A 22,799-nucleotide genomic window follows, 5' to 3' on the forward strand; every position below is an offset into this window, starting at 1 on the left:
TTCAGCCCAGCACCGCACCTCCATTATAATGTTTTGCCTCCTGTTTTGTTTATATAAAAGACTACAGTCTTGTCTTAGAATTTCTGGGTATTATGAGTACCTTAGGGAAATCTGATTATAGAGATAATCTACTCAACAGTGAAGAGTTTCAATTTGTTTCTATTGAGTTTTGTCAATTTCGAATCCCAGATACCTTTGTATTCCAGTCCATTGACTAGAGCCTCCCAGCCAGACGTTGAGGCATCTGTTTCTATAGTCTCCGGAACTGGAAAAGATAAATAAGAATGTAGGGGAATTATCTGTATATTTGCTAACCACCAATTTAGATCTAAATAGACTCCCTCTGTTAGGAAGACTAATGAATTCCAATTCTCTGAAATATCCTTTGCTTTTAACAAGCAAGATGGAAGGTATCTAAAGAAAAAAAACGGGGCGAGATACACAGAGGGAAAAGCTGTGAATAATGCCACCAGAGAACCAATTATGTTCACCAGCTGGCATTGAGAAACTTGTTTCCTTTGACAAAAAAAGATTTTAGTTTTAGCCTCAAAATACTTTTTGACATTGTGTTCTTCAGGGCTGAATGACGAATCCTCCCAAACACCCCCATAAAATGTTACAAAAAAATTCTTAACATCATTGTTATATGTAATGTGGCAAAGCAATGGGCAAGAAGTGAAAAACAAGCTAAGGCATCAATATGGCAGTTAAGAAGAATCAACTGGATAAAATGATAGTGAAATGAAACATGAAAACAGAGACCCTCCTCCCAGCCATATGACTGAATCACTGAGACACATTCATGGGGTATGACAGTAATAAACAAACTGGTAAGAACTTTGAATAGACATAAAAATGTATTTCTTGTGAAAGCATAGTCAACTACTATATATCTCAGTGATATAAACTGCATTTTGAACTTTTCTTTTTATTTGTGGGGAACCTCACTGATTGCAACCAAGCCTAGAATGGAAACTTTTGTGCTTTAGTGGGTGAGACATAATCTGTTTCATGATCTCTCAGTTGGTAAAATGTGCAACGAAGGCTGGGCACGGTGGCTCACACCTGTAATTCAAGCACTTTGGGAGGCCAAGGTGGGAGAACTGCTTGAGTCCAGGAACTTGAGACCAACCCGTGCAACATAGCACCACCCCATCTCTACAAAAATTAATAATAATACATTAATTAGCTGGGCATGGTGTTGCACATCTGTGGTCCCAGCTACTTGGGAGGCTAAAATGGGAGGATCACTTGGGCCTGGGAGGTTGAGGCTGCAGTGAGCCATGATTGTGCCACTGCACCCTGGCTTGGGCAACAAAGCAAGACCTTGTCTCAAAAAAAAAAAAAAAAAAAAGCCAGGAAGTGGTGTCACCTAATCCTGAGCTCTCATTAGAGGCTTTTGTTTTTAACCACCAGGACTCCTGTTGAGCCAGTCTTGTCTGGGAGTCCCCTCTGGTCCATCTGGTCCAAGCTGTTCCTTGGGGAAATACTTGTGAATTCAAGGTTTTCACTTTTTATACTACTTTAAAACTTGCCTTTCCCAAGTATCTATTTAAATTCCATAAATATCTGTAGAGCAAGTTCACTCAGACCAGGCCTTGTTGAACCACTAAAGCAGGGCGACTACGTATCTATGTGTTCCTAATGCCTTCTGTTTCTCAAAGAGAAAGAATAATGCTTATTTGATAGTAATTTGCTTTCTTGATTATAAAAAGGGGAAATTTTAAAAAGTTTCTTGTTTCTCTTTCAAATGATGCCACCTGGCGCAGAGCCACTGTGTAGTCTGTGTACTGCACAATTCCACCTGCGCCATCAACATGGGCAATAGTATCAGTGGTGCCTTCTGACTCCCTACCCAGTCTGAATTCTCCAGAGTAGTACATAGTCTTGACCCTGTGCACAAAGAAAATGGACTTTTATGTGGCTGGATAATTGGACAATTAATTTTTTTTTGTTTTGTTTTTGAAATGGGGTCTGGCTCTGTAGCCCAGTCTGTGGAGTGCAGTGGTGCAATATAGGCTCACTGCAAGCTCCGCCTCTCAGGTTCACGCCTTTCTCCTGCCTCAGCATCCCAAGTAGCTGGGACTACAGGCGCCCACCACCACGCCTGGCTAATCTTTTTGTATTTTTAGTAGAGACGGGGTTTCACCATGTTCGCCAGGATGGTCTCGATCTCCTGACCTCATGATCTGCCCGCCTCGGCCTCCCAAAGTGCTGGGATTACAGATGTGAGCCACCGCGCCCGGCCATTTAATTTCTTATACCCAGTTCTGGGGAGGAAAACAGAGCTGTTAGTTGATTCCATGCCATCAACTTCCTAAACACTTTTATGTACTGAAATTTGGTATTGTACTAAATATTACAGAAATACAAATGTTACCTAAATGACTCTTGAGCTTTGAACCTAAATCAGCAAGGGAAATGTTTTACAATTTTTTTTTTTTTTTTTTTTTTGAGACAGAGGCTCGTTCTGTCACCCAGGCTGGAGTACAGTGGCGCCATCTCGGCTCACTGCAACCTCTGCCTCCCGGGTTTAAACGATTCTTCTGCCTCAGCCTCCCAAGTAGCTGGGATTACAGGCTCCCACCACCATGCCCAGCTAATTTTTATATTTTTAGTAGAGAAGGGGTTTCACCATGTTGGCCAGGCTGGTCTTACACATTTTATTTCCTATTTCTTCATCTTGTGTTTTTTTAATCCTTTTATTCTCTTTTAAGGATGCAGTTTTTAGTGATGGATTATACATGGAAAGAAATGAAAAAAAAAAAAAAGAGTTCAAGGAGAGTTCTTTAATAGTATGCATCAGCCTTCTTATAAATTTACCGGAAATGTCTTCAAAAATGGTTGCCCTTTTCTTTATTAAACATTTTTTAAAATAGCAGTTTTTTTGAGATTTAATTCAACCACAAAATTCGCCAATTTAAAGTATACAATTCAGTGTTTTTTAGTACAGAGTTACACAACCATCACCACTATCTAATTTCAGAACATTTTTATCACCTCAAAAAGAAGCCCTATATCCATTAGCAGTCACACTCCACATTCCACCCCCAGCAGCCCTAGGCAAACACTCTACTTTTTGTTTCTATAGATTTGCCTGTTCTAGACATATTATATAAGTGGAATCATACCATAAATGGTCTCTTATGACTGACTTCTTTCACTTAGCGTGCTTTCAAAGTTCATACATGTTGTCACATGCATCAGTATTTTATTACTTTTTGTTGCTGTATAATCGATTGTATGGATATATCACATTTTGTTTATCCAGTCATCAGTCAATACATTGGTTTCACTTTTTAACAATCACAAATAATGCTGCTATGAATATTTTTATACAGGTTTTTTGTGTGGACTTATGTCTTCAGTTCTCGTGGTTATATACTTCTGAGTAGAATTGTTGCATTATATGATAAATGTATGTTTAATCTTTTGAGTAAACACCAGACTGCTTTTCCTCTCCTTTCCTCTCCTCTCCTCTCTTCCCCTCTCCCCTCCTCTCCTCTCCTCTTCTCTCCCCTCTTCTTCCCTTCTCTCCCCTCTTCTCCTCTCCTCTCCTCTCTCTTTTTAAGACAAAGTCTCACTCTGTCACCCAGGCTGGAATGCAGTGGCACAATCTTGGCTCATTGCAACCTTCAGCTCCCAGGTTCAAGTGATCTCATGCCTCAGCCTCACGAGTAGCTGGGATCACAGGCGTGTACCGCCACACCCAACTAATTTTTGTATTTTTAATAGAGACAGGGGTTTCACCATGTTGGCCAGCCTGGTCTCGAACTCCTGACCTCAGGTGATCTGCCTGCCTCAGCCTTCCAAAGTGCTGGCATTACAGGCGTGAGCAACCGAGCCCAGCCCAGACTGGTTTTCAAAGTGGCTGAATCAATTAATAATCCTGCCAGCAATATTTGAGGGCTCCAACTTCTCTACATCCTTGCCAACATTTGTTATTGTCTGTCTTTTTAATTTTAGCTGTCTTAGTGAGGATACAGTGGTATCTCGTTGTGGTTTCGATTTGCAGTTCCCTGGTGACTAATGTTATTGAGCATCTTTTCATGTGCTTATTGGCCCTTTATATATCTCCTTAGGAGAAATATATAGCCAAATCCTTTACCCACTTTGTATTATCATTTTTACTTGTCATAAAATACACAACATAAAATTTATCATCTTGACCCTTTTTAAGCATACAGTTCAGTGGCATTGAGTACATTCACATTCTTGTGTTATCATCACCATGATCCAGTCTCCAGGACTCCTTTGATCTTGCAAAACTGAAACTCTTTTTTTTGTTTTTCTTTTTTTGAGCATTCTTTCCATCTTTTATTACTGCTGAGGTTAAACATTTTCATGTGATTACTGGCCATTCATATTTCTTTGTGGGACAGCTTGTTAACTTAATAAATAATACTAATGTTTTTCCTGATTATAATATACTTATTGTAGACATGTGGAAAATACAGAAGAGTATAAGACCATAGAGGAAAAAATTCACATAATTCAAATTATAAAAACAACCATTGCTGCTAATTTTTACTCTTCTCTGCACATGTTTTCTTATAGAATTGATATTCTGGACAAATGTGTTTTAGAGTATATGTTTTTCCTTTCTTTTTTTGAGACAGAGTCTCGCTTTGTTGCCCAGGCTGGAGAGCAGTGGCTAAATCTCAGTTCACTACAACCTCTGCTCCTGGGTTCAAGCAATTCTCCTGCCTCAGCCTCCTGAGTAGCTGGAATGCCAGGCATGTGCCACTATGCCCGGCTAATTTTTGTATTTTTAGTAGAGACGGGGTTTCATGGGCCAGACTGGTCTTGAACTCCTGACCTCAGGTGATCCTCCCACCTCGGCCTCCCAAAGTGCTGGGATTACAAGGCGTGAGCCACCGCACCCGGCCCTGTTTTCTCTTTTTTGTAAAACTTAATTTAATTAATTTTAAGTTCCAGGATACCTGTGCAGGATGTGCAGGTTTGTTACATAGGCAAACGTGTGCCATGGTTTCCTGCACCTATCAGTCCATCACCTAGATATTAAGCCCAGCATGCATTAGCTATTTTTCCTGATGCTCTCCCTCCCCACACCTGGACCCTGACAGGCCGCAGTGTGTGTTGCTCCCTTCCCTGTGTCCCTGTGTTCTCATTGTTCAGCTCCCACTTATGAGTGAGAACATGTGGTGTTTGGTTTCCTCTTTCTATGTTAGTTTGCTGAAGATAATGGCTTCCAGCTCCATCCATGCCTCTGCAAAGGACATGATCTCATTCTTTTTTACGGATGTGTGGTATTCCATCGTATATATGTACCACATTTTCTTTATCCAGTCTATCATTAATGGGCATTTGGGTTGATTCCATGTTTCTGCTATTGTGAACAGTGAAAACTGAAACTCTTTACCCATTCGATGATAACTTTCCCTTTCTTCACCCCAGCAACTCATTCTATTTTTGGCCTCTATGAATTTCAGTACTCTAGGTACCTCATTTAAGTGGAATGAGGCAGTATTTGTCCTTCTGTGACTGGCTTATTTGACTTAGCATCATGTTCTCAAGGTTCATCCATGTCGTAACGTGTCAGAATTTCCTTCCTTTCTAAGGTTGAATAATATTCCAATTTATGTATAGTCCACATTTTGCTTATCTATTCATTTATCAGTGGACAGTTGGGCTACTTCTACCCCTTGACTATTGTGAATAATGCTGCTATGAACATGTGTGTATAAATATCTGTCCAAGGCCCTGCTTTCAGTTCTCTTGGGTATATACTCAGAAGTGGAATTCCTGGATTATATGGTAATTTCATCTTTAACTTTTTAAGAAAGTGCCATACTGTGTTCCACAGCAGCCACACCATTGTACATTTCTACCAACAGTGCCCAAGGGTCCCAATTTCTCCCCATTCTCACCAACACTTGTTATTTTCTGCTTTTTAAAAAACAGTAGCCGTTCTAATGAGTGTGAGTTTGTATCTCATTGTGGTTTTGATGATTTGCATTTCCCAAATGATTAGTGATTGTATTAGAAAGTTCAGGCTGCCATAACAAATACCACAGACTAGGTGGCATAAACAACAGAAATTTATTTCTCACAGTTCTGGAGGCTGGGAGTCCAACATCAGGTTCTGGCTGATTTGGTTCTTGGTGAGAGCCATTTTCTGACTTTCAGATGGTCACCTTTTCACTGTGTACTCACATGGTAGAGAGAGATCTTTCTCTCTTCCTTTTCTTATAAAGCCACCAATCCTATGAGATTAGGGTCCTATCCCTATGACATCATTTGACCTTAATTACTCCCTATAAGCCCTATCTCCAAACATGGACACCTTGGAAGTTAGGGTTTCAACATATGGGTTTTGGGGGGACAGTTTGGCCCATAGCGGTGACCTCGAACATCTTTTATTTTTTTATTTTTTATTTTTTTATTTTTTGGAGACGGAGTCTCGCTCTGCCGCCCAGGCTGGAGTGCAGTGGCCGGATCTCGGCTCACTGCAAGCTCCGCCTCCCGGGTTTACGCCATTCTCCTGCCTCAGCCTCCCCAGTAGCTGGGACTACAGGCGCCTGCCACCTCGCCCGGCTAGTTTTTTGTATTTTTTAGTAGAGACGGGGTTTCACCATGTTAGCCAGGATGGTCTCGATCTCCCGACCTCGTGATCCGCCCGTCTCAGCCTCCCAAAGTGCTGGGATTACAGGCTTGAGCCACCGCGCCCGGCCTCGAACATCTTTTAATGTGCTTATTGGTCATTTGTATACCTACTTTAGAGAGATGTCTATTCAAGTCTCTTGCTCATTTTTATTTTTTAGAGATGGAGTCTTGCTCTGTCACCCAGGCTGGAGTGCCATGGCACGATCTCAGCTCACTGCAAGCTCCATCTTCCGGGTTCACTCCATTCTCCTGCCTCAGCCTCCTGAGTAGCTGGGACTACAGGCACCTGCCACCACGCCTGGCTAATTTTTGTATTTTTAGTAGAGACGGGGTTTTGCTGTGTTAGCCAGGATGGTCTCGATCTCCTGACCTCATGATCCATCTGCCTTGACCTCTCAAAGTGCTGGGATTACAGGCGTGAGCCACTGCGCCCAGTCTGCCCATTTTTAAACAGGGCTGCTTGTCTTTTGTTGTCATTGAGTTGCTGGAATGCTTTATATCCTGGATACAAGCCTCTAAGCAGATATGTGACTTGCAAATATTTTCTCCTATTCTGTGGGTTGTCTTTTTCATTTCTTGATGGTGTTCTTTAAAGCACAAAAGTTTTTAATTTTGATGAAGTCTCATTTATTTTTCTTTTGTTGTCATGTCTAAGAAATCATCGCCTAATTCAAAGTCATGAAGATTTACTTACTCCTTTGGTTTCTTTTAAGAGTTTTATAGTTTAAGCTCTTACATTTGGGTGTATGATTCATTTTGAGTTAATGTTTATATACGGTGTGAGATATCCCTTTTTAAAAAATTCCTAAGAACATCAGAGTTTCAGAATGTTCTCTACTAGATTAGATATGAAAAAATTGGTGAGGAGGGTTGTTGTTTTTTTTTTTTTTTTTTTTTGAGACAGAGTCTCTCTCTGTCACCTAGGCTGGAGTGCAGTGGCACAAACATGGCCCACTGCAATCTTGACCTCCTGGACTCAAGCAATCCTTCCACCTCAGCCTCCCAAGTAGCTGGGACCACTAGTTGTGTGCCACCACACCTGGATAATTTTTAATATTTTTGTAGAGACAGGGCCTCATTGTGTTGCCCAGGCTGGTCTCAAACTCCGGAGCTCAGGCAATCCTCCTGTCTTGGCCTCCAAAAATGTGGGATCACAGGGATCCTCCTGTCTCGGCCTCCAAAAATGTGGGATCACAGGGATGAACCACCGTGCCCAGCCAGGAGGGTTTTTTGAATTGCTGTTTTTGGGGGTCTTTTAAAAATATCATGGACTCACTACAGACATGGGAAATCACATTTATTATATCATCTAAAATATGTTTCATTTATAATAAGTTCATTCAGTCTGTTTTATAAGCAGAGAAATCCAAACATACGGTAACTTAACAGGAATGGCTGCCAATAACAGTTGAGCTAACACTCATTGAGAGATTATGAATAATATCTTGATTACAAATCAAAGCTTGGTCTCATCTTTTTAGCCCCAAATTACTAAGACTACATAACATTTTTTAGTCTGATTAATGGTAGAGTAACTAATTAGAGTGGGAAAGAGATTAGCAAATCATTCAAAATGTCAAGGGCAGGCAAAGTGCCGTTTTGTCGTAGATAATATAGTAAAGCTTATAGCAACAGGTGTGCATGATAAGTAAGAACTGAGAATACTTAGGTATTGAAGAGTCTAGGTAATGTTTTTAATGTCAGCATTATTTGGTTAGACTTGATTTTCTTCTTCTGAATTGCCTTACTGCTGAATTGGCCTTTGATTTATTGACATTCTAAGATTTGGTGTGGATTTTATTTTTGCCTTGCAGGATGCAGAGAATCAAATATTAAAGACAAGTGTATGGTACCGGGAGGTAAATAATTATGTTTCCTTCTAAATATACTGCACTCCTGATCTGGATCTGCTGCAAAATATAGTTATTTAAGAAATAGGTATTATCTTTATATTTCTAGTTCCTTAGATCTGCAGCAGACCTAATTTATTGTAATTCATTTAAGATGTATGGCCCTGGTTTCTGGTTGGGACTACCATCTTTAGCATTCAGATGGGAAGTCCTTTCTCTAACAGATCGAACCAAGTGGCTGATTAGTTGGATTATTAATCCAAATGTCTCTTTAGTTCTTTACTGAGGCAGACATTGCCCCATTTTGATTTAAGTTTTCTTTTTGGCTACTCCTAACAGGTCTGGAATGATGAATTTTTATCCTGGAACTCCAGCCTGTTTGATGAGATTAGAGAGATCTCCCTACCTCTAAGTGCTATCTGGGCCCCGGATATCATCATCAATGAGTTGTAAGTGTGCCAGTGTGTATTTCTGTGGCGTGTAGACTCCTTGGCATAGTCAGGCCAGTCACTGCTTACTTTCAGTCGGTGTTGCTCATTTTTGCTTCTCAAGTTGAAGGGGAGCATATCGTTGGGAGTATTCAGGTTAGAAGTGCCATGTGTTGATGTTGTTTAAGATACAGATCTGGTTACTAATGTTGAGGTTACTTATTATGTCTGTGTTGTTATAGCAGCAAATGAGCTAACTTACGAGGCTGTCACTGAAAAGCTCATCTTTGCCGGGGTGAATAATCTCACGCAAAATGCGATTGTGTTTTTGCAGGGCTAGGCTGGTCATGGACCTCATGGTCACTACCATCTCCTAATCATCCTGTCTATATTTTGAAATGACCAACGTCCTCTCTGTGACAACAAGTTCTCTTGTGTTTCGTATAGCATGGACGTTGAAAGATCCCCCGACCTTCCCTATGTTTATGTGAACTCATCTGGGACCATTGAGAACTCTAAGCCCATCCAGGTGGTCTCCGCATGCAGTTTAGAGACATATGCTTTTCCATTTGATGTCCAGAATTGCAGCCTAACCTTCAAGAGCATTCTGCATACAGGTAAACCATGAGAGATACCCATCAATGCTGGGTTGGTACACGTAGGTGAAATGATATTATACTATCCTTCAAGTCTATTTTATTCTTGCAGATAATTGGCTATTTAAAAATCAGAATCTCTTCTTGCAGTTTTTTGGTTCCTGCTGTAATCCAGACCAAGTATGACGCTGTAGCCCCCTGTGGTTGTTTTGGAAACACAGTGTCAAGCCTCTACTGCCATGGATAATATTATAGAAATCGCAGACAAGCTCCATCATTCTACAGAGAGTGTATTCCAAGCCATAAATTCACAGTTGTTATTTTTTTTTTGTGACTAGAAAGATTTTATTCCGCATCCCTACCCCCTAATTCAAATAAGGCCAAGGAGACTGTGCCTATGGGGGCAGGAGAAAGAGGAAGGATTCAAATTGGGAGCTGGAAAAGTGGGTGGATGTTGGCATCTCTTTCTCTCTGGGAAAGTCAATCGTTTCTGTTGTTTGCAGTGGAAGACGTAGACCTGGCCTTTCTGAGGAGCCCCGAAGACATTAAGCGTGACAAAAAGGTGTTTTTGAATGACAGTGAGTGGGAACTTCTATCTGTGTCCTCCACATACAGCATCCTGCAGAGCAGCGCTGGAGGATTTGCACAGATTCAGTTTAATGTAGGTTCTTTACTACCTATCCCTATTGCCTGCTTCTCCACAGCCTTTGGCCTTCTCTCTTGGGCTGAGGAATTTCTGCTCTATTGCATGTTCTCATTCATGATCACCGAAGAACAGGGACTTCAGCGGGCTCTGAGCATCCACTCACATTCCAGCATTTCACAGAACAGAGGTTCAGTGGGAGATGCTGGGCCCCTCCAGAAGATAACAGACACCAGAGGCCTGAAGCATGCCCTGCACCAGGAATCCTCCAATCTTTCCACACATACTCACATTATGGCTTCTAATTGCTACTCAGAAAAAACACAGACAAACCCACACACAACAACAACAACAAATTGGGAAGACTTTCTCATCAACATTATTGTCCTTTTTTTTATTGAGTAAATTATCAACTAATTCCAGATGCAGATGCATAATATGAAAATATTATTAACTTGAATATCTTACGGGATTAGCCAATAAGACCCATAGAAACCACTGGTAGCTTCTGGATCAGAGGGAACAATTAACTCCTCAAAATTATGATGGGAACCCACACTCCTCCAAGGCATCCCTGGGAATGCCCTTGGCTGCATTGTTCATAGCGAAATTTGTCCGCCATGAAACTGGGGGATGGTGGGATACAGGACAGTGAAGCCTGCTGATTTGTACTCCAGAGGCAGCCATTCTCCTTTCTTTGGCCCCCTGGGAAACTGTTTTGACATGTGGTCTGCAGCAATTTCACACAACTGGTAAACTACATCATTAGTATATTAGCAGTGCATTCTTCTTTTCTGCAAAAAGTCAGCTAGTGGTGGTGGTAGTGAGGGGATGGTGGTCCTTCATGCCAAGTAATGGATTCGGTTGAAAAATAGAAACCACAGGTGGGTCAGGACTGCACTCAAGGTGAATTATCCTAAAAACATACCTCTGGAATAAGAAGGAAAATTTAGACTAGACTACGGTGCTCTGGTACAATGGATATGCTAAGGGGTGGTGATGAAATAAACTATCATTCACCGAGTGCGGTGACTCATGCCTGTAATCCCAGACCTTTGGGAGGCCAAGGCGGGTGGATCATTTGAGGTCAGGAGTTCCAGCTAGTCTGGCCAACATGGCATAACCCCATCTTTACTAAAAATACCAAAACTTGCTGGGCGTAGTGGTGTGCACCTGTAATCCCAGCTACTCAGGAGGCTGAGGCATGAGAATCGCTTGAACCCGGGAGGTGGAGGTTGCAGTGGGCCAAGATCATACCACTGCACTCCAGCCTGGGTGACAGAGGGAGACTCTGTCAAAAAAACAAAGAAAGGAAGGAAGGAAGGAAGGAAGGAAGGAAGGAAAGAAAGAAAGGAGGGAGGGAGGGAGGAAGGAAGGAAGGAGAGAGAGAGAGAAAGCTAGCAAGCAAGCAAGAAAGAAAGAGAGAGAGAGGAGGGAGGGAGGGAAGGAAGAAGGAAGGAAAGGAAGGAAGGAAGGAAGGAAGGAAGGAAGGAAGGAAGGAAGGAAGGAAGGAAGGAAGGAAGGAAGGAAGGAAGGAAGGAACTATTACTGAGGTTACAGGTATCCCTCAATTGGTTAAAGGTGTACACAGCTTTCCAGCAAAGCTCTTGTTAAATCTGGGCCCCTTAGACACAGCTGTGGTTTGAACCTGACTGATGTATAATGCTGGCTAGCAGCTAATCGCAACTCATACCCTCCTGATGGTGGGCTTTGGGTTCTTGCCTAGAATTCTGCTCGGTTTTAAGCAAAGCTTGCAATGTGGGCTGTTTGTCCACTTTTCTTGTGAGGAAAAGGGAAGGAAAGCAAGCAAGTTTTTTTTTTTCTTTTTTAAATTTCAATGAGTTTCTTGGCTAAGAGTAAACACCTCATTAATTTTAAAGATATCAGCCCGCAAACATTATTAATGCAGCCCGAATAATGGAGAGCATTAAAGGGAAATGTGAAGGAGTAGCACATGCAAGGTGGAACATAGTCACCTACCAAGCGCTCCTGAGAACACTGCACACACCATTACCTACACTGCACGGAGGAGACAAACACAGGCAAGAGATGGGGCAGGTAAACAAGGCGTGAGCTTGCATGCACAGGCACACATGTGCATACACACACACTCTCTCTCTCCATAGAGCAGCTATTATTTGTAGTTACATGTCGCCCTCCTTCACCCTAAATGTTAATTCGTCAACAGCAGCTGAAGGTTTTCTATATACTATCCCCATTTTAATTATGATGAACAGAGACAGTGAGAAGATTGTTTAATGGAGGGGAGGCTTCCCTGGATCTCAGAGCCATGGTCCAGTTCCTCTGCTCTCCTCACTACCATGCTTCCCCCTGGGTACGTGTTGAAGTGGAAGTGTGCTGGAGGCAGGTGCAATTTAATTTCATGCTCTTGGAACTTTTCTATGGGTCCTTTTGCCCTGGGGGTGGACGTGGGTTATCTAGCAGGGCTGGCTTCCGCCCTGGTCCTCAGGAGCAGAGTAGGGAGAGAATCCTGAGTAGAGTCACAGATCATATTTGGCGGGGCAGGAAGCCAGACTCAGGAGCAATTCTGCAGCTTCAGAAAGACTAAAAGTGGATTCAGTGACGATCAGTTTTCTGCCTGCCAACCCCGCTCAGCCTCCATGCATTTCTGCTCTGTGCACGGCGCCTAGGCTCATTCTCTTACTCCATACCGGACATCCCACTCTGAATTTAGCAACCAAGGCACCTGGGTTTCCTCCAACAGCCATTGGCCAGTGATGTGAAATTCAGAGCCTGATTCTATTATGCCAACACTGGGCCTGCCAGGGTCCTGACAGCAAAGGACCATCTCCTCTTAATCTACTTGCCGGCTGTGTCTCAGTCCAGGCTGCTCAGCAGGAGGTTGGGGACAGGTAGGGAAGGCAGGAGAAGCAATAATCTATTCTAAATTCATCCTTACCCTTGGCCTGAGGTACACTGCTGCCATTTATCCTAAATCAAGTGCTCTGGATGCCCTATGAGTTTCAGCTAATGTGCAATCATAGCTGCCGACTCTGGGACACAAATTGTTTATCAGAGGACACCACGGATGCTTTGGAGTCGGGCTACGTCCCACAGGGGGCCCAGAGCACAGGCACTTCTCCTTACAAAGATGTCTGTGCACAGCCTGAGACCCGGTCCAGCAGCCATGGGAGGGGAGGTTTCCTCCAATATCTTATTGGAGGTGCTGGTTCCCAGAAACAGCAGGGTGAGCATTTGATTTTGCATGGCAGTGGTTTTTTTTTTCTTTAAAGAATGAGGGTAGAAGTGGGAGGAGGTAGGAATACAATTTAGGAACTCGTGTTGGATGGAAAAGGGTGGACAGCTGTGGAAACTAAACCGAGCCCAACCACAGATATCCTCACACCAAGTAAAGTGTTTATTTGGGCAGGAATTGGGGTGCCCACAGGGTGTCCTAGAAAATGCAAAGGGGCATTTGGGAAAGAAATGCCTTTATCCTCTTTTTCTGTTATAATATTTTTCTAGATTAGGTGGAGTAACTTTGTTGAGATACTTATTGAATGCAGCTCATAAACTTGATAGAAGATAAGATCCCTCTAAGTGCCAGCAGATAATACGAGAGAGAGAGAATTTAGAGCCCCAGATATCCTTTCTGGGTCACTCAAGTGATTTGGGACTCACGGACTGACTTTCTGCTCATTCAGTGCAACCCATAGTCTAGATCCAAGAAACTCTGACTCTGGTGCTTAAATGGCAGTAACTTTCCTGTTCTTTCTGAGTTGGGAATGCTGGGAGGGGCTTTGGAGAGGAGGAAAATGGGCTTCTGTATGAAGCGGAGTCTGGGCGTCAAAATTCCAACTATGTCATAAAGACGGTCATGCAAAATTGAGTACTGGTGGGGTCTACCATCAAGGAGGCAATTAGAGGCTAACCTTGGGGCCTATTCCATCTCCAAGGAGCTCTCCACACACACATTCTGAATTAGATTGATCTCTTTCATTAACATCAATAGGCTCCAAATACCTTTGTGTACTTATTATTACCTGGCTTTAATGGATAATGAAATTGTGGCATAATATTGCTAACACCTGAAGGGTGTCTAATGGGGAACATGGACTGAAACTAAAGTGCTTTTTCTTCCCTTTCTGTGGAATTTAAAGGCACCAGCTCCTTTAGTCCATTAGAAATGATGGGCTGTGGGAAGGGGCAGTTTTGCAGAGAGCAGTGTCTCACTGAGCAGGTGACATGCCTTCTACTTAGCAGAAGCAGGAGTCACTGCTTCTTGCATGATCTGCAGAGAGGTCACCCTCAGAAAGACTGATCTCAAGAGGATAGCTCCCATTCGGGCTAACTCCACATTTCCATTATATTGGAAGTAAAAGTAGCACTACTACCAGACTGCAATACAATTCCACGAACATCTTTCGGGTTCTCACCATGTGCCAGGCTCCATGGTGAACACTTAGGGCATAATGATGAATAAATGAAGGTTCCTGACATCTATCACAGATCCCCAAAATCTGCCCAGGGAGACACAATAGCAATAACCACAAAGCTGAGCACTTACTCTATGCCAAGCAGCATTTTAAGAGTTTGTATCTATAATCCTCACATCCCTAGGAGATGGGTGCTCCAAGTATCTGCATTTTTACAAATAAATGAATTGAGGTGCAGAGAAGTTAAGTAACTTACAGAAGGGTGCAAAGTGACTGGTGGAGCCTGGACTTGAACCCAGGCAACTTGACTCCAGAAACTATGTGCCTAATCCTATATTATGCTGACACACAACTAAAGGCAGAGCAGTATATTCCGGTCCATTCTTTGCCATTCGCCCACTGTGCATTACTTGGCAAGTCACGTGTATTAGTGTCACGAGGCTGCCATAACAAAGTAGCCCAAATTGGGTGACTCAAAACAACAGAAATTCATCTTCTTGCAGTTCTGCAGGCTATAAATCTGAAATCAAGACTTGGGCAGGGTTGGTTCCTTGTGGGCATTCTGAGGGAGAAGCTGCACCTTGCCTCTCCTCTGGCCCTTGGTGGTTGCCAGGAACCGGTGGTGTTCCTTGGCTGGCAGATGCATTGCTCCCATCTCTGCCTCCATCTTCACATGGCCTTCTCCACGCGTGTCTCTTCTCTTTTTATCAGAACTCCAGTCACATTGGATTGAGGGCCCACTCTACTCTGGTATGACCTCATCCTGCTCTAGTACATCTCCAATGATCTCATTTCCAAATAAGGCTACATTCTGAGGTTCCAGGAAAGACATGAATTCTTGGGGGCCCTTTTCAACCTAGTAGAGTCTGCAACCCAAAATCCACTTCTGCTCCACATACAAATACATTCAGCCCCATCCCAACATCCCCCAAAGTTTAACCCAGCATCATTCCAGTGTCAACTCTAAGTCCAAAATATCATCTAGATATAAACTCAAAAAGTCCCAAATCTCATTGTTTAAATGATCTAAAGCAGGTATGGACCCTGACTATGGTCCATTCTGGGGCAAATTTTCTCTCCCGCAACAGACTCATGAAACAATCACCAGAATCTGCTTCCTGATCCTACAAGATGGGATAAGGGCAGGGAACTGTCTTATTAATGGTACTAACTTCAGTATTTAGGATAGTACCAGACAACCTGTTCATGCTCAATTAATGTTTATTGAACAAAGGAATAAAGGGCTCTGATTATCCAATGGAGATAATAAAAACAAAAAATTTCTGAAAACTAGAGTTTCTTTAGGCTGCACTGGGTTTGCAGGGAAAATTGGTCTAGTCCTGGTGCTGTGGCTCACGCTTGTAATCCCAGCACTTTGGGAGGATGAGGCAGGTGGATCACCTGAAGTCAGGAGTTCGAGACCAGCCTGGCCAACATAGTGAAACCCTGTCTCTACTAAAAATATAAAAATTAGCTGGGCGTGGTGGTGGGCACCTGTAATCCCAGCTACGCAGGAGGCTGAGGCAGGAGAATCGCTTGAACCTGGGAGGCGGAGGTTGCAGTGAGTTGAGATTGTGTCATTGTACTCCAGCCTGGGCAACAAGAGCGAAACTGTGTCTAAAAAAAAAAAATTAGTCCATAGGCAACATTGCCACCTAAATCAACCACAAGAAAAATGTGGGTTCTTTCTTCTGGAAGAAAACCAAAAACCGAAACTATATGTACTATTTCGTGTGTCTTAGAAATGTGAACATCTTTCCTAAAGGTAGGAGAATGGATGAGGTGGTTTTGGAAGGTCTATCTAGTTTTACGATTCTATAAGCCAAACAAAGATGAGAGATGTCTTTGCTTTATGTTACAGCAGAAGCTAATTGTCCACCCTTGTCCCTGTGTCTTTTCCCTCTGCCTTCATTTACTGTTGACATCCAGTGAGGACTATCTTTCTGACAGGGTCAGCTAATAATATGCAGGGCTTAGTGAAAAATGAAAATGCAGGACCCCTTATTCAAACATTATTAAGAATTTCAAAATAGCACCAGTAGAGCACTAAACCAAGTGCAGGACCCTTTCAAGAGCAGGCTCTGTGTGACTACACGGGCTCCATATCCGCAAAGCCCGCCTACCTCCTAACCTCTTAGCTCTTTCCACAGCTCTCCCTCAGATGATTTCTCGGGGAACACATAATCTGATAAACCTGCACTTTCTTGGAAATCAGGGACCCTGAGGGGCCACACCATCCATCTCTGGTTCTGTCCCAGACATAGATTTACTGTTGTGTCAGCCTCTGGGTGGAGAGGTGTCATCTCAGCTTGTTTTCTTTACATAGGGACTTTCTGTAGAGAGCACAGCTGCTCATCTCAGTTGTACCCAAGATATTTTCAAGGCAAAAGTAAACTGCTTTTTGAAAAAGGAGGAAATCAAGGCATGGAGGGGTTGACTACATCATCCAGGAGGACTTAAACTAGCCCATGTAGACACCTGGAATCAAGGGGCTCAGGAACTCTGTCCCCTTGATTTTTTTTTTTTTTTGAGACAGAGTCTCACTCTGTTGCCCAGGCTGGAGGACAACGGTGCGATCTCGGCTCACTGCAAGCTCCGCCTCTTGAGTTCAAGCGATTCTCCTGCCTCAGCCTCCTGAGTAGCTGGGACTACAGGCACACGCCACCATACCTGGCTGATTGTTGTACTTTTAGCAGAGATGGGGTTTGACTATGTTGGTCAGGCTGGTCTCAAACTCCTGACCTCAAGTGATCCACCCGCCTCGGCCTCCCAAAGTGCTAGGATTACAGGTCTGAGCCACCACACCTGGCCTGTCCCCTTGATTTTGAGTCTGGGCTTTTTTCTGCTTAACCAACGTGCCTTCTTGTACTTTGCTTATATTTTTCTTCCCCTTTGTGTAGTATCTGCCAAGTCGCTAGGGAGTGTTCCCATTTCTACCCTCCAGAATCAGCAGGCGTGGTCACCCCCTCACCCTGACACCACAAGGCTAGATCACCAACAGCCCAGACTGGGTCACAACATAAAACCCCCATGGACTCTGGCCACTTGACTCCCTTTTTCCTGCCCCCACCTAACCACAGCCATCTCAGTCACTGCATGATGACAGGAGCTAGAGGGGTGCAGGCTGATGACAGTTAATTTTGTTGTTGCTTTTCTTGTTGACTGCACTTTGGTAGAAATGTGTGTTTTGTTTTTTTTTTTTTGAGACGGAGTCTCACTCTGTCGCCCAGGCTGGAGTACAGTGGCCGGATCTCAGCTCACTGCAAGCTCCGCCTCCCGGGTCTACACCATTCTCCTGCCTCAGCCTCCCGAGTAGTTGGGACTACAGGCGCCCGCCACCTCGCCCGGCTAGTTTTTTATATTTTTTAGTAGAGACGGGGTTTCACCGTGTTAGCCAGGCTGGTCTTGATCTCCTGACCTCGTGATCCGCCCGTCTCGGCCTCCCAAAGTGCTGGGATTACAGGCTTGAGCCACCGCGCCCGGCAGAAATGTGTTTTAACCAAATTATTGCAAAGCAGTGAGTGACGCTCTGGTTTAGGCTTTTGCAGCCAATTATGGCTTAATGCGAATGACAACAGCCAGACGACAATATGCCAAACAACTCTGGCTTGCCAAGCTCCACAGAGTCAGGATATGCTCCCAGACCCAATGGCTGGAGAGCCCCCACTCTTATCAGCAAGGCGATGTTTCATCTCCCCCAGTCAAGCTCTTCCCCCAGCACCTCCTGCTCCATCGCTGGTCTCTGCACTTCATCTCTTCCCTGAGCTCATTTCTTTGTGACACTCTTCTCCGGTGGGAGATGAGGATGAAGGATAAGAACCCTGTACTCAACTCAGAGAGGTTGAGTCAGGTCAAGAGTTGTAGCTATCCTGTCCTGGGAAAAAGCACTGGGCTTGGAATCAGAAGATATGGGGGCACATCCCGGCTCTGTCCCTTACTCAACTTACCCACTTCAGGGGGCTCAGTTTTCCTTTTGAAAAGCTATAAAATGGAGGCTATTACCTACCAAGTTTGCAGTGAGGATTAAATAAATCACACCATATGTGTGAAAGTGTCCAGCACACTATCTGACACATATTGAGCAGTTCATTGTTTGGTGAATCAGAGAAATGGGAGATTTCAAATGTTATTTTTGTCCAAATCCAACAGCAAAGGGCCCAGAATACTCATTTGTTTCATAAACATTTATTGAATGCCCACTATAAGATAGGTCTTATTTTTGGCCCCTTGGGGGATTATCATTACCCCAGAGATGGGATGAGATGAGAGTCCAGGCCGTAGTGGGGAAGCAGCCCTGCCATTCACCCGTTTCTCTTTACGAAGGATGAGAATAGAGTATGTGCTTATTAAAGACACTGTCCATCATCATTTCAAAGAAGTGAGGTATAAAAATTGGCAACAATATTAGTAATTTTATGAGACTCAAATTCCAAGCTACAAGAGCAGCTCTGTGTGGCCAGCACGGTGCAGGCCAGCAGGACAGCTTCAGGCGGCCTCCACTGAGACCCACTCCTCCACCCCCTGCATCTGTACTCCTGGACACAGAGCTGTGGCTTGCAAAGATGGGACCACTGGTCATGTTTGGCCAGTGGGGAGAGGGAGTGGGCAGGGGAAGCAGTGGCGGGAGATGGGAGGAGGGCTGAGTGGGGGTACTTAGCTCTCCATTTCCACCAACACCAGTGGAGTCAACACCAGGCAGACTAAGAGAAAAGCACAGGTCCTGTCTGGCAGCCTCTGCACAGCTTTCTCTTCACGTCTGGTCACCACGCCAGCCCTTGGCTCCTTCAGGCCTAAGGGTGCTAACAGCTCACCCAGTCCCCCAAAAGCCCTGGGGTCTGCCCTGCATCTTGTGGTTTCCCTATAGCCTGCTCACACCTTGCAGATAGTCTCGTTATTGAGCCCTCTTCAAACTTCCAAATTTAATTGTGCAAGTTTTCTCGCCCAGAATAATAGACACACAGGTGGTAAGGAGCTCAGAATCCAAGGAAGGAGATATATTAGACCAAAAAGTAATATAATAGGCCAGGCACGGTGGCTCACACCTGTAATCCCAGCACTTTGGGAGGCCGAGGCAGGGGGATCACCTGAGGTCAGGAGTTCGAGACCAGCCTGGTCAACATGGTGAAACCCCGTCTCTACTAAAAATACAAAAAATAAGCCAGGCGTGGTTGTGCACACCTGTAGTCCCAGCTACACGAGAGGCTGAGGCAGGATAATTGCTTGAGCCTGGGAGGTGGAGGTTGAGCTGAGATCGCGCCACTGCACTCCAGCCTAGGCAACAAGAGTGAAACTTCGTCACACACACACACACACACACGCACACACAAAGTAATACAATATATTGCATAATAAATGGTTTCAGAAGGAAGATTTTAGTTTCAAAACAGTTTCTCACTTACCAGCTGTGTAAATTTAAACAAGGAATCCAACCTCTTTGAAACTCAGTTTCCTTGTTTGTAAAATGAAGTTAATGATACCCAGCCTTTAAAGTTGTGAAGATTGAATAAGTTAAGTTTATGAGCCACTGAGTCTGGTGCCTGGCACACAGCAAGTGGTAAGTAAATGCTAGCTACTGCTTCTTATTATAACTGTTAATACTATTAATAGTATTAATATTAGCTCTGTGTAAAATTTAAAGGATTTTTTTCTCTTTTCTAAACCAAAAAGTAACCTGAAACATATTTCTAAGATAAGTTACACAGACTTTTTCACATGATGCAAAAATGTTGGGCCTTTGGGGAGCATTCCTGGCTGTGAATTTGGCCAAATCTGAGTCTGTTGGCCTAGACCCTCTTTTCATCAGATCGCTTGTTTCTGGCCAGGTGGTGATGCGCAGACACCCCCTGGTCTATGTCGTGAGTCTGCTGATTCCTAGCATCTTTCTCATGCTGGTGGACCTGGGGAGCTTCTACATGCCACCCAACTGCCAAGCCAGGATTGTGTTCAAGACCAGTGTGCTGGTGGGCTACACCGTCTTCAGGGTCAACATGTCCAACCAGGTGCCACGGAGTGTAGGGAGCACCCCTCTGATTGGTAAGCAGCCTTGGGGTCACTGGACACTCATCTTACCTGACCCCTGTGAAAGATCTGATGCTGGCCAGGCATGGTGGCTCACACCCGTAATATCAGCACTTTAAGAGGCCAAGGCAGGAGGATCACTTCAGTTCAGGAATTCAAGACCAGCCTAGGCAACATAGTGAGACCTTATCTCTACCAAAAATTTTAAAAATCAACAGGGCATTCAGTGCATACTCACTACAGCCTCCACCTCCTGGGCTCAAGTGATTCTCCTGCCTCAGTCTCCCGCGTAGCTGGGATTATAGGTGCACACCACTACACCCGGCTAATTTTTTGTATTTTTAGTAGAGACAGGGTTTCACCATGTTGACCAGGCTGGTCTTGAACTCCTGACCTCAGGTGATCCACCCACCTTGGCCTTCCAGAGTCCTGGGATTACAGGCATGAGCCCACCGTGCCTGGCCTGTTTGTTTTTATCCTCAGTTTCAACCAATTACTCAAAGTGACTGAGTCATTGATTTCAGCGATTCAGGAACCTGAGGCAGGAGGATTGCTTGAGTTTAAAAGTTTGAGTCTGCAGTAAGCTATGATCCCACTACTGCACTCCAGCCTGGGTGACAGCAAGAAGGGAAGGGAAGGAGAGGGGAGGGGAGGGGAGAAAAAGAGAGAAAAAGAAAGAGAGAAAGAGAGAAAAGAAGGAAAGGAAGGAAGAAGGAAAGAAGGAAGGAAGGAAGGAAAAAAAAAAAAAAGAACAAGCCAGATGCATTGGCTCACACCCATAATCACAACACTTTGGGAGACTGAGGTGAGAGCATTGCTTGAGCCCAAGAGTTCAAGACAACATAGTGAGGCCTTCTCTCTCTCTCTCTCTCTCTTTTTTGTTTTGAGATGGAGTCTTGCTTTGTCTCCAGGCTGGAGTGCAGTGGCGTGATCTCCGCTCCCTGCAACCTCCGCCTCCTGGGTTCAAGCGATTCCCCTGCCTCAGCCTCCGGAGTAGCTGGGACTACAGGCGCCCGCCACCATGCCCGTTTAATTGTTTGTATTTTAGTAGAGACGGGGTTTCACTGTGATGACCAGGATGGTCTTGATCTCCTGACCTTGTGATCCACCCAAAGTGCATCACAAAGTCTCAGCCTCCCAAAGTGTTGGGATTACAGGTGTGAGCCACCACATCTGGCCGTGAGGCCTTGTCTCTACAAAAAAAAAAAAAAAAAAAAAAAAAAAATTTGCTTGGTGTGGTGGTGTATGCCTGTAGTCCCAGCTTTTCAGGAGGCTGAGGAGAGAATCACTTCAGCCCAATAGGTTAAGGCTACAGTGAGCCATGATTGCACCACTGCACTCCAGCTTGGGCAATAGAGCAAGACCCTGTCCCTAAAGAAAAAAAAAATCTGATGCTGCATTTCAGACTGGAGGCTAACTGCACCTCTTCTGGCTTCTCTCAGGTCACTTCTTCAGCATCTGCATGGCCTTCTTAGTTCTCAGCTTAGCTAAGTCCATCGTGTTGGTCAAATTCCTCCACGATGAGCGGCGTGGTGGACAGCAGCAGCCCTTCTTGTGCCTTCGAGGGAACACCGATGCTGACAGGCCTAGAGTGGAACCCAGGGCCCAGCGTGCTCTGATAACAGGTATGTGAGAAGCCTTGTGCTTCTCCCCTGTCTGGATTGATCACCTTAAAAATTCATTCCCGTTGGTGATGTACTAGGTATTGCGTTGGCTTATGTGAAAAATCTAAAACAACTGCTTCTTAACCTGGGTGTGGCATTTTATATTATCTCTCTGGAGACTGAAGGCGGCCTCCTTCTGGCTTTCTAGAAAGTCTCATTTTGTTGTTTTTTGGTTTTTTTGGTTTGGTTTTTTGAGACAGGGTTTTGCCATGTTGCCCAGGCTGGTCTCGAACTCCTAGGTTCAGGCGATCTTCCCTCCTTTGCACCCCAAAGTGCTGAGATTGCAGGTGTGAGCCACAGCGCTCAGCTGAAAGTCTAATTTTGGCTTGAAGTTCAGGCCCTCAGTTATTCTTTGTTTGTTTTAACAGTCTCACTCTGTCGCCCAGACTTGACTGCAATGGCATAATCTTGGCTCACGGCAGCCTCTGCCTTCCAGGCTCAAGCTATTCTCCTGCCTCAGCCTCCCAAGTAGCTGGGACTACAGGCGTGTGCCGCCATGCCTGGCTAATTTTTGTATTTTTAGTAGAGACAGGGTTTTACCATGTTGACCAGGCTGGTCTTGAACTCCTGACCTCA

The 22,799-nt window shown here is 44.3% G+C and overlaps 1 protein-coding gene across 1 annotated transcript in view; it reads left to right on the plus strand.

The window, feature by feature from the left end:
- HTR3B (5-hydroxytryptamine receptor 3B) overlaps nt 1-22,799 on the plus strand; it is a 39,216-nt gene that overhangs the window by 11,928 nt on the left and 4,489 nt on the right. Inside the window, exons 2-7 of the mRNA XM_005579689.5 lie at nt 8,442-8,486; nt 8,817-8,926; nt 9,353-9,522; nt 10,005-10,162; nt 20,364-20,574; nt 22,002-22,184. Of these exons, the coding sequence (XP_005579746.3) occupies nt 8,442-8,486; nt 8,817-8,926; nt 9,353-9,522; nt 10,005-10,162; nt 20,364-20,574; nt 22,002-22,184 (877 nt within the window). The remainder of the gene's footprint in view (nt 1-8,441; nt 8,487-8,816; nt 8,927-9,352; nt 9,523-10,004; nt 10,163-20,363; nt 20,575-22,001; nt 22,185-22,799) is intronic.

This window comes from Macaca fascicularis, chromosome 14 (assembly GCF_037993035.2).
Source record: "Macaca fascicularis isolate 582-1 chromosome 14, T2T-MFA8v1.1".
Taxonomy (NCBI): Eukaryota; Metazoa; Chordata; class Mammalia; order Primates; family Cercopithecidae; genus Macaca; species Macaca fascicularis.